This window comes from Pteronotus mesoamericanus, unplaced genomic scaffold, assembly GCF_021234165.1.
Source record: "Pteronotus mesoamericanus isolate MK-2021 breed Mesoamerican mustached bat unplaced genomic scaffold, CSHL_Meso_final contig_78, whole genome shotgun sequence".
Lineage (NCBI taxonomy): Eukaryota > Metazoa > Chordata > Mammalia > Chiroptera > Mormoopidae > Pteronotus > Pteronotus mesoamericanus.
The window spans coordinates 18,334,817-18,347,745 of record NW_026555258.1 but is presented as its reverse complement, the minus strand read 5'-3'; the positions used below and the strand labels follow the sequence as shown (position 1 = coordinate 18,347,745).

Genomic DNA, 12,929 nt, shown 5'->3' with positions numbered 1-12,929 from the left:
TGAAGGACGTGTTTCAAGACACTGGAGAAGAAAAAAAGGCCATACACAGCATGGCAGTTACTAGGGAACTCTGTGTATTAAAAGAGAGAAATTGGAGGGCCAGGTTAAGAAGGGAGCTCATTAAAATGAAGTGCCTTGATGAGATTTCTATTTTATAAAGCTCATTCCAGCAATAGTATGGAGAAAGGAGACAGGCAAAACAAGAGACAGAAAGATGAGTTAGAAACTTGATGCTCAGACAAGAGATGTCAAAGGCTAAACAATGCTAATGAAAAAAGGAAAGAATGATTTTAAAGAGCATTATGGTGGTATAATAGACATAATATGATGATGGAATGGAATAAGAAGATAAGAAGAATGGAGAAGACAAGAATTATTCTCACATTTCTGTCTTAGCAAGTGGGAGCATGGTGATACTATGCAAAAGGACAGATATACAAAGGGGGAAAAAATGAAGGACTTGGAAAACTCATACTTCCTGATTTCAAATTTCACTTACAAAGCTACAGTAATCAAAATACTGTGGTTTTGCCAGAAGACAACATAGAGGAAAAGCTTCATGAAATTGGATTTGGCAGTGATTTCCTGTATATGACATCAAAGGCATGGGCCACAAAAAAAAAACAAAAAAAAAAAAAAACCAAACCCAGAAAACTTGCGCTTCATAAAAATTAAGAATTTCTGAGCATCAAAGGACAGTATCAACAGAGTAAAAACTCAACCTACAGAATGGAAAAAAAATACTTTCAAATCATATATCTCATAAGGGATTAATATCCAGAATATATAGAAAAAACTCCTAAAACTCAGTGAAGAAATAATTCCATTAAAAAATGGATAAAGGACTTAAATAATCATTTTCCAAAGAAGATATACAAATTGTCAAAAGTATATGAAAAGATTCTTAACATCACTAATCGACAGGAAAATGCAAACCAAAACCACAATGAGAAGCACCTCACATCCATTAGGATGGCATTATCAGCAGAAACCAGCAAGTGTGGGAGAGGACGCGGGGAAAATGAAAGCCCTGTGAACACTTAGTGGGACTGCAAAATGATGCAGCTGCTGTGGAAAACAGCATGACAGTTCTTCAGAAAAATTAAAAATAGAATTACCATATGAAGCGACAAGTCCGCTTCTGGGTGATTACCAAAATATTTTGAAAGCAAAGATTCAAAGAAATGTTTGTACACCCATGTTCATGGCAGCATTATCTGTAATAGCCAAAAAATGGAAGCAACGCAGCTGTCCATCCACCCATGAATAAGTCAACAAAATGTGGTATTCACATACAATGAAATATTTTCAGCCTTAAAAAGAAAGGAAATTCTGACACAGGCACAACACGGATGAACCTTGAAGACATTAGCTAAGTGAAATATGACACTCACACAAAAAGACAAATACTGTAGGATTCCATTCATGAGGTACCTAGAGAAGTCAAGTCCACAGAAACAGAAAATAGAAGGATAAGGCATCGTCGAGGGGCAGAGGTTGTTATTTAGTAGTTAGAGAATTTCAGTTTTGCAAGATGAACAGAGTTCTGGAGGTTGGTTCCATAGCGATGTAAATGTACTTAATATTACTAAACTGTACACTTAAAATTATTAAGATGGTAAATTTTATGTTATGTATACTTTACCACAATTAAAAATAAATCAGTACTATAATGTTCTGGCATTAGATGGTTGTAAGGGTTGTAAAGCCTCATGAATACACTTGAAAGCCACATAACTGCATACTTTAAATGGATAAATTATATAGTATGTGAACTGTATCTCAATAGAGCTGTTTAAAAAATAAAAATAAATAAATCACTGCTGACTTTAATATGACCGTTACACTAATGTATTTGAAGCCCAGGGGGAAGTAATTACAATTCAAATACACAAGTCTACATATAAATTTCTTCAAAGCTCCTTCATCTCCTTTAGCATCCCAAAGAGCAAATACATGCTCTACTTAGCTGTATGAAAAAGGGGTAACAATGACATCACAGAAATGTTTCCTACACACTAGAATTTTTATCATAACCTCCTGGTTTATTCTCTCTGTCATAGACTGAATGTTCACGTCCCTCAAAATTCATACGTTGAGCCCTAACCTCAATGTGATGATATTTGTAGGTAAGGCCTTTGAGAGGTAATTAAGTTTAGATGAGGGCATGAGGGTGGGGTCCCCATGATAGGATTCGTATCCACATAAGATGAGGAAGCCACCAGAGCTCACTCAGTGTCCATCATATGAGGAAACAGCAAGAAGGCAGCTGTCCGCAAGCCAGGAAGAGGGCCATCACCAGGGAACCAAATTGGCCTGCACCTCAATCTTGGATTTCCTAGTCTCCAGAACCATGAGAAATAAATGTCTGTTGTTTAAACCACCCAGTCTATGGTATTATCTAATGGCAGCCCAAACTGAATAATACACTGTCCCAGACCAAAGTCTCAACCTGGGACAGCAGCTCCCTAGCAACCTCTAAACTGTACTCAGGTTGTACTTCCAGTGCTACGTCTATGCCAACCAGTATCTCCAGGTAGTTTTCCAGTAAGAAGCCCTTGTTTCAGTCATAAACACCTTTTGAACAAGTTCAGGTCAAATATATTCTCGGCTTTAATCTTCTAATTCTTAATTCCTACATTACTGTCACAAAACACTACCAGACCTCTTTGCTACTTGGACATATTCTTTAAAGTAACCATTAGGAAACTTTCAGTCAAGACGGGGCTATAGGTAGACATGCTTCACCTCATCACACAACCACAAGAAGAATCACAACTAACCTCAAAACAAAAAACACCCAGAATTCCAGAAAATCAAACTGAATGGAAGACTAACAACCAAGGATTTAGATAAGCCAAATTCATCCAGACGGGTAGGAGGGGTGGAGATGGGGAGCTGGGGCAGAGAGGACACAGAGTGGCACAGAGCAGCAATGGCAGCAGTAGCAGTGGTGGCAGAACAGGTGGTCCCACATTCACATGCGGTGGATAAAAATTGGGAGGGAGACCTTGGGTGTGAGCAATCCCAGCCCCAGGCCAGATGGTGCAACACAGTAAAAACCAGTGGGGGTTGGGGTGGCAGAAGAAACTGCTGGTTTCTCAGGAGAGTCTGTTTAAAGGACCTGCATGGGCTTAGAACATACACAAACCTACCCACTCTGAGAATCACCACCAGGGCAATGGCTAGAAGGGTGCCAGTCACATGCAGGAAGTAGGTGAAGTGCCTGGAAATGGGGCAAGTGCCAGGGAAGCCTTCAGAAGCTAGGCAGTAGCACAGCCCCCCTCTGAGGCCCTCCCACACACAAAACCACAAACCAGTGAAGTGGGCTGCCCTGCCCTGGCATATGAGACTTTGCTCCACACAACTTAACAGGTGCCCTAAGACGGGGAGTCAAAGCAGCTCCACCTACTACACAGAAACAAACACGGGGAGACTGCCAAATTGAGGAGACAAAGATATATCACCCAAATGAAAGAACAGAACAGAACTCCAGAGAAAGAACCAAACAAAATGGAGATAGCCAACCTCTCAGATGCAGAGTTCAAAACATTGGTGATCAGGATGCTCAAAGAACTCACTGAGTACAGCACAAACACAAGAGAAGAAATGAAGGTTACACTAAGTGCAATAAGGAAAATTTCACAGGGAACCAACAGTGAACGCAAGGAAGCCAGGATTCAAATCAACAACTTGCAACACAAGAAAGAAAAAGACATTCAACCAGAACAGATAGAAGAAACAAGAATTCAAGAAAAACGAGGAGAGTATAAGAAGACTCTGGGACATCTCCAAAAGGAACAACATCCGAATCATAGGAATGCCAGAAGGAGACGAGGAAGAGCCAGACATGGAAAACGTACTTGAAAAAAAAAAATGAAAGAAAAAATCCCTCATTTGATGAAGAAAATAGACATACAAGTCCAGGAAGCACAGAGAGTCTCAAACAAGGTGGACCCAAAGAGGACCACACCAAGACACATCATAATTAAAATGCCAAAGGGAAAAGATAAAGAGAATCTTAAAAGCATTAAGAGAAAAGCAGAGTTACCTACAAAGGTGTACCCATAATACTATCAGCTGATTTCTCAAAAGAAACTTGGCAGGCTAGAAGGGACTGGCAAAGAGTATTCGAAGTGATGAAAAGCAAGGGCCTACAACCTAGATCACTCTGTCCAGCAAAGCTATCATTTAGCGCTGAAGGGCAGATAAAGTGCTTCCCAGACAAGGTAAAGCTAAAGGAGTTTATCATCACCAAGCCATTATTACATGAAATGCCGAAGGGCATTATATACGAAAAAGAAGATCAAAACTATGAACACTAAAATGACAATAACCTCTCAACTCTCAACAACTGAATCTAAAAAACAAAAACAAACTAAGCAAAGAAGCAGAACAGGAACAGAATCATAGATATGGAGATCCTTTGGAGGGTTATCAGCTGGGAGGGGGAAGGGAGAGAATAGGGGGAAAGTTACAGGGATTAAGAAGCATAATGGGAAAGTGCAAAATAGACAGCGAGATGTGGAGAATAGTCTAGGAAGTGGAGTAGCCCACCAACTTACATGTACCACCCATTGACATGAACTAAGGGGCGGGGGATTGCTGGAGGGAAGGGGGTACCAGGTCGAGGGGGGCAAAGGGGAAGAAATTGGGACAACTGTAATAAAATAATCAATAACATATGCTCTTAAAAAGTAGCTATTAGTTTTATATCAAACATAATAATGGCACATTAGATTCGTGTCCTATACAGAATTTAATAAAATGTCTCAGTTTTAAATATGTGATGAGCCTTACACTCAAAATGGCTCAAGTTCATCAGTCAAGAGATGTTTCTATTAATGTTAATATACTTTTCCAGTTGCAATGACCAACCCATATGAATTTACACAAAACTTACAGCATTCTCTTACAGCATTCTAGGGCAGCTATAACAATGTTTATTCCAGAAGATCTTCCATCCCTGACTGACTGATCCAGCTCTTGCTATTCTGCTTGTCCAGATCATTATATTTATTTATTATGTGATGAGTACTGGTTCTGTCTCTTGAAAGAACCACTGCTGAAGGAACATAGCCTTGCTAAGGACAGGGAGAGGAGGGCCTATGCAATAGCCGCGGAAGGGATGGAAACTGGGGCAGGACTGAGCTGAGTCTTCCCCTCTCTCCTGCTTTCAGGTGAGTGAGGGGAGGCAGCAGCCTGGCTGGAGGACAGGGAAGTGGCAGAGAGATCTAGAGATTCCTCTCCAGCTTGGCTTCGGTAGTGTACTAGAATAAGGGCATCTGTGAAGCGCAAGAGGAAGAACCCAAACCAGGTGAGTCCCAACGCAGGTCCAACCAGGTCCCCCAGGAAGTTCAGACCCTTGCCCTCCAGAAAGGTTTCACCTGCCTGTCATTTATAAAGGCAAAGGATTCAACACACTCCTGTGCTTATTACATGCAGTGTTCCTCCTGAATGATGGGAAAACAAATATTCAAATTCCATGTAAAGAAGAAAATAGAGAGTTCATAAGAGCTTTTCAAGAAATATACCTTATTCCATTCGCTTGTGATTCGTAATATAATGCAATAATCATTCCCTATTTTCAAGGGTGCATTATAATATTTCCCATAATACAGCCTGTCTCCAACAGATATCTCCGTGGCCTCATCTGGAACAGCTCTGGCCAGAAGTTCCGCAGCCACGTATCCACTGGCATCAGAAGCATTGCTAAAGAACGAGGCAGCCCCTTGAGAATCACAGGAAAATGTGCTTTGGACAGCCAGGGGAACCACTAACACCTGATAGGAACTGGAAGGAAAAAGAAAATGTCTATCAGACTCTTGCTTGGGGAATTCATTCATTCATTTACTCACATTTATTGAGCAGCTGCAATGAGATAAGCAATTTCCTAAGCACTGAAGATACAATACTGGATCCAAAAAAATAGTCCCTACCCGTGTGGGATCTAGTCTGACAGCTCCAGCAGTCAAGGAACTCCAGTTTTAAACCTACAGTGTTATTGCCAGATGACATGGGGGGGAGGGATGTCTTCACGCTCTGGCTGCTGGGTGCCAAGGACATCCTCTTTAGCCGAGCGAAGTTGTCGCCTGCGTCGCTGCCTGCCCTGGGCATGCATTCCGTAACGTTGATCTAATGAGTGATTTTCACGTGGGCACATAGAGCCCGGCTGTGGAAAGGGTTTAGCGGTCACAAGGAAGCTCGCTGCCCACAAGAGTTAATGTATTAAGTCTGCAAAAGGCTCCAGGGAACCACATGGTAGCCTAACACAAAACTCATGTGACTAACATTCCCTGCAGATTGCAGACTGACACAGAAGTTCATGTGAAATCAATGAGAAGCAAGGAGTACAAAGTCACCACGGGTTAATCTAGTCTGATGACATCCTGAAATAGCCAGAACGGCAAAATGTCACAGGCATATTGTGAAACCGTTCCCTAATTGTGGACACAGAAACACATTAGCAATCAGGTGTCATTTTGTCATGTGTTTTCTTATTTATCCCACCAAACAGAAACCCTGTCAGTGAAAGGAAGGCGAAGAATAAAATTTCACTGAGAATGAATCACGCCTTCTTTTTTATTTCCATCTATTCAGTACAGAGCTCCTGCCTCTGGTATAGTCATTGTTTGAACATCTGCTTCCTCAATCAGGCTCGAGAGCAGGGATTTAAATGATTCACTCTTACATCTTTGCAAGTCCTTACACAGGCCTTTGGCTGTGACTGACTCCACACTAATGTTTCCTGAGTTAAATTTTCAGTAAAAAAGAAAATAGGCATCGACATAAGATATGATCGGGGTGATTTCCAAAGCTCATTAGGCCACATAATTCTGTTTTACCTGTAAAGGTACCCTTCCTGGTCCACATTCCTAACGCTTGCTGCAGGCCCATGAGTCACTAGGTTAAGAAAATGGAGCCCTCCCCCACAGCACGTGTGTGACCTGGAAAGTCTCCGTCCTGAGCCTCATAGGTGTCCTCAGGGCCCTGATTTCCACAAGGTCTGGGTTTACTTTCAGCAAAGGGTTTTCTAGGAAAGGGACGAAGTAAAGCCTGCAAGACAATGGCTTGACACTGCCACAACCAGTAAACATTTTCTAAGCACCCACTGCCTACAAGGGATCATCTCTAACGACATACTTTCCTGGGGACTTGAAGGTGTCCCTATGAATCACGGGGAAGAAAGTAAATGTTGCCTCAGCCCCTTCCTGTCCATAAGCATATCTTCAAATCCCTCTCTTCTTTCCAGGCAGGTGGTGGTGTTCAAGTGCAAAGCCAAGGCTCACCCGAACTATTTGACTTGGCACATTGCCCGTGAAAGGCACTGTTCACGTGGCAGAAAGCAGTCTCCCCAGTTAGTGTGATCATCCCCTGAGCTGCTTGATAATTATACAGATTTCTAGCCCCCATCCCAGACCTACAGAATCCGAATCTCCCGAAGTAGACTCTGAGAATCTGTCTCGCTGATAAAGCAGCCCAGGTGATTCCTGTCCTCTTGCAAATGTGGGAGACTCCGTCATTTAGAGAGCCTAGGAACAGGCCCTCGGCCACCCAAGTTCACCAAGCTGCAGACGAAAGCCTCAGTCCCAGAGCCCCTGCTTTATGTACCATGTGCCCCAAGCCACGGCTCCCTTACCAACAGCACGCAAAGCAGACTCATGCCCATCTCACACACTGGCCAAGCTGCTACCCACAGTTCAAGTCAGAGACAGTTAGTTGTCAGGCAGAGGAAACCACCCTACCTGCCTGCTGGTAACTAGCCCGTGACGTTAGCGAAGCAGTCCCTAACTGCTGTTAGGGCTGTTGGGAATAGGAATGCTCGGGAAGAAGTTTTTGCCTCTTTCTGGTCACCACCCTCCCTTGAATGACTCACAGATCTCCACTTCCTGTTTTGGAGGCTCAGGTCTGCATAAGCCCCAAGGGTTGACTTATCATCTGGTTTTTCTTTTTGCCTTACGTCATTATTTGGCCCAAATACCACGTGTGCTCTTACAAATCCTCTCAGGAACTGATATCACAACTTCTGTTCTCTTTATAGCAACAGAATTATATAGTGCATTCCAGTCACTTGTCAGGAATCAAGAAACAAAACAATTTAGGCCATATCCATCCCTGGAGAGACCTTTGAGCATTTACTGAACTTAAACTAATGGAAAAACAGGAAAAAAAAAAAATCCCCTAAGTTTCATTATAAATGGACACCCAGATAATATCTCCAGATGTTCTCTTTTATAATATCTCACATTTAGTTTTATCTTGACTGTACTGAAGGGTCGCTGGACTGATGGGGTCAAGAGAGAGAAGGCAATGTCGGTTAGTCAAAGACAGCAAGGTTACTATTACCTCCTTGACTTATTCCTGCAAGCAAGTTGCTCACCTCTGCAGGCAAACCTCTGCTTTCCTCTCTAAAAAAAGGGAGTAATTCTGCTTTCATAATTCTACCATGACCTTTGAAAAGAAAGTGCTTAAATGAACACAGTGCAGTCCTCTAACCTACTACTATCTGTCCTACTACGCTGCTGCTATCTGGGATCCCAGAACAGTCATTAACTATGTGGTATTTTGCCCATAACTGAATACATGAATGAATTAAAAGGGTGATCTAAATGACCATTTCAGAAGCCATCTGTCCTTAAATAAGGGGAAATATATTCTGTTTTTGGTAAATGGGATGATGCTGCTGATCCACCATCACTGCCAAATACTCGTGGAGACGGGAGTGTGAAGGATGATGTCCGGCATGTCGCAGACACCCAACCGACACTCGTCCAGTGAGCAAGGACATGGTTTTAAGTTCTAGAGCTAAACCGTCCAAGTGCTGGTTTCTGGTCTTTTAGGAGTCTCTCTGCTTGTTTGGAAAGGTGCTGGTTGAAAATAAAGGTCCAGTCTGTGTGTAACTATTCAAGTGCTGCCACCCAAAGATTCCCAAACACTCTGTGGATTCTTGAGCAACCGTGGAAAAGGGGCTGATACTGACCTGATAGGCCCATTGATCTCCTTGGCTTTCCTCAGTTTCAGGCGTGGGAGAGGCCCTCCGTGTACTGTGAAAAAATCTACTTCTGGAAGGGGAGGCTCTGAAAACATGTTGAAAAGAAGAAAAGAGTATGATCAGGATAAGTAGAAGCACAAAGACAGGGGTCCTTGCAGGGCCATCAAAAGGAAATGTTTAATGTAAGAAGTGATGAGCATATTCTAATATACACTACAACACAGATGAATCTTGAAAACATGCTGAATGAAATAAGCCAGACACAAAAGGACAAATATTGTATGACTCCACTTATATAAAATATCTGTAACAGGCAAATTTATAGACACAGGAAATAAATTAGAGGTTGGCAAGGATTGAGGGGGTGGGTAGGGAATGTGGAGCTATTGCTTAATGGTAAACAGAGTTTCTGTTTGGGGTGATGAAAACATTTTAGAAATAGATAATGGCAATAACACTATAAATGTACTTAATGCCAATAAATCATGTACTGAAAAATAGTTGAAATGGTGCATTTTTAAAAAATATGTTATTATTTTATTACAGTTGTCCCAATTTCTTCCCCTTTGCCCCCCTCGACCTGGTACCCCCTTCCCTCCAGCAATCCCCCGCCCCTTAGTTCATGTCAATGGGTGGTACATGTAAGTTGGTGGGCTACTCCACTTCCTAGACTATTCTCCACATCTCGCTGTCTATTTTGCACTTTCCCATTATGCTTCTTAATCCCTGTAACTTTCCCCCTATTCTCTCCCTTCCCCCTCCCAGCTGATAACCCTCCAAAGGATCTCCATATCTATGATTCTGTTCCTGTTCTGCTTCTTTGCTTAGTTTGTTTTTGTTTTTTAGATTCAGTTGTTGAGAGTTGAGAGTTTATTGTCATTTTAGTGTTCATGGTTTTGATCTTCTTTTTCGTATATAATGCCCTTCAGCATTTCATGTAATAATGGCTTGGTGATGATAAACTCCTTTAGCTTTACCTTGTCTGGGAAGCACTTTATCTGCCCTTCAGCGCTAAATGATAGCTTTGCTGGACAGAGTGATCTAGGTTGTAGGCCCTTGCTTTTCATCACTTCGAATACTCTTTGCCAGTCCCTTCTAGCCTGCCAAGTTTCTTTTGAGAAATCAGCTGATAGTATTATGGGTACACCTTTGTAGGTAACTCTGCTTTTCTCTTAATGCTTTTAAGATTCTCTTTATCTTTTCCCTTTGGCATTTTAATTATGATGTGTCTTGGTGTGGTCCTCTTTGGGTCCACCTTGTTTGAGACTCTCTGTGCTTCCTGGACTTGTATGTCTATTTTCTTCATCAAATGAGGGATTTTTTCTTTCATTTTTTTTTTCAAGTACGTTTTCCATGTCTGGCTCTTCCTCGTCTCCTTCTGGCATTCCTATGATTCGGATGTTGTTCCTTTTGGAGATGTCCCAGAGTCTTCTTATACTCTCCTCGTTTTTCTTGAATTCTTGTTTCTTCTATCTGTTCTGGTTGAATGTCTTTTTCTTTCTTGTGTTGCAAGTTGTTGATTTGAATCCTGGCTTCCTTGCGTTCACTGTTGGTTCCCTGTGAAATTTTCCTTATTGCACTTAGTGTAACCTTCATTTCTTCTCTTGTGTTTGTGCTGTACTCAGTGAGTTCTTTGAGCATCCTGATCACCAATGTTTTGAACTCTGCATCTGAGAGGTTGGCTATCTCCATTTTGTTTGGTTCTTTCTCTGGAGTTTTGTTCTGTTCTTTCATTTGGGTGATATATCTTTGTCTCCTCAATTTGGCAGTCTCCCTGTGTTTGTTTCTATGTATTAGGTAGAGCTGCTTTGACTCCCTGTTAGAAGCATCTATAAATTGTGTGGCATGGAGCCTTAGATAATCTCCTGGATGGGGCAACCTGCTCCTCTGCTTTGTGGCTCTGCGTGCTCTGGTCAAGATGGAGGCATAAGTACACACACTTCACCTCATTGCACAACCACAAAATATAATTACAACTAAATCTCAAAACAAATAACAGTCAGAATTGTCAGAAAATCGAACTGTATGAAAGTCTGACAACCAAGGATTTAAAGAAGTCACATTCATCCAGATAGGTAGGAGGGGGCAGAAATGCAGAGATGTGTGGAGAGTTGCAGAGAGGCACAGAGAGGCACAGAGAGGCGCGGAGAGGTGGAGAGGCATGGAGAGACATGGAGACAATAATGTGTGTTGGATAAAAAACAGGAGGGGCACCTCAGGAGTGAGGAATCCCAGCCCCAGTCCATCCCACGCACCCCTGGGTTCCAGCACCATGAAGATAAGTCCCCATAACTTCTGGCTGTAAAAACCAGTAGTGGTTGGGGTAGTGAAAGAGTCTGAGGGAGTCTCAAGAGACTCCTCTTAAAGGGCCCTCAACAGACATAATACTCATGCAGACCCACCCCCTCTGGGATTCAGCACTAGGGCAACAGCTGGAAGGGCACCAGTGGCATATAAGGAGAAAGTGAAGTGTAAGTGCCATGAGATAGCTTCCTCCCAGGCAAAACTCCAGAAGCCAAGCAGTGGCATTGTCCCCTGTCTGAGCCCTCCCCCACTCAGCAACAGAGTGGTGACATGGGTTGCCCCAACGTGGTGATTACCTAAGGCTCTGCCCCATACAACTTAACAGGTGTGCTTTTCTACAATAGGCCATGCTGCTAGGACAGGGAATCAAAGCAGCTCTACCTAATATATAGAAACAAACACAGGGAGGCTGTCAAAATGAGGAGACAAAGAAATATGGCCAAATGAAAGAACAGAACAAAACTCCAGAAAAAGAACTAAATGAAATGGAGATAAGCAACTTTTCAGATGCCCAGTTCAAAACGCTGGTTATCAGAATGCTCCAGGAACTCTTTGGGTACTTCAACAGCATAAAAAAGACCCAAGCAGAATTGAAGGTTACCCTAAGTAAAATAAAGAAAAATCTACAGGGGACCAACAGTGGAGGGGATAAAGACGAGAATCAAATCAACAATTTGGAACACAAGGAAGAAAAAAGCATTCAATCAGAACAGCAGGAAGAAAAAAGAACTGAAAAAAAAAAAAACAACCAAGAAATGAAGCTAGGCTTAGGAACCTCTGGGACATCTTTAAACATACCAACATCTGAATCGTAGGGGTGCCAGAAGGAGAATAGGAAGAGCAAGATATTGAAAATTTATTTGAAAAAAATAATGAAAGAAAACTCCTCTGATTTGGTGAAGGAAATAGACATACAAGTCCAGGAACACAGAGAGTCCCAAGCAAGATGGACCCAAAGAGGACCACACCAAGACACATCATAATTAAAATGCTAAAGGTTAAAGATAAAGAGAGAATCTTAAAAGCAGCAAGAGAAAAGGAGAGAGTTACCTACAAAGGAGTTCCCTTGAGACTATCAGCTGATCTCAAGAGAATCGCTGCAGGCTAGAAGGAGCTGGCAAAAAGCATTCAAAGTGATGGAAAGCATGGACCTACAACCGAGATTACTCTTATCCAGCAGAGCTATCATTTAGAACTGAAGGGCAGATAAAGTGCTTCCCAGACAAGGTAAAGCTAAAGGAGTTTATCCACGAAGCCATTGTTATATGAAATGCTAAAGGACATTACATATGAAAAAGAAGATCAAAACCATGAACATTAAAATAACTGTAAATTCACAATTATCAATAATTGAATCCAAGAACAAACTAAGCAAACAGGCAGAACAGGAACAGAATCATAGATATGAAGATTATTTGGAGGGTTACCAGTTGAAGGGGGAAGGAGGAAATGGGGGAAAAGGGCAGGGATTAGGAAGTACAAATTAGTAGGTACAAAATAGACAGGGGGATGTTAAGAACAGTATAGGAAGTAGATAAGCCAAAAACATACGCATGACCCATGAACATGAACTAAGGGGGGGATTGCTGGAGGGAAGGGGGTACCAGGTGGAGGGGGGCAAAGGAGAAAATTG

General features: G+C 42.1%; 1 protein-coding gene across 1 annotated transcript in view; it reads right to left on the bottom strand.

Annotated features, from left to right (window-relative positions):
- The window catches only part of SUSD1 (sushi domain containing 1), a 100,274-nt gene that overhangs the window by 11,190 nt on the left and 76,155 nt on the right, over nt 1-12,929 (bottom strand). The window contains 2 exon segments of the mRNA XM_054584521.1: nt 5,535-5,793; nt 8,981-9,077. Of these exon segments, the coding sequence (XP_054440496.1) occupies nt 5,535-5,793; nt 8,981-9,077 (356 nt within the window).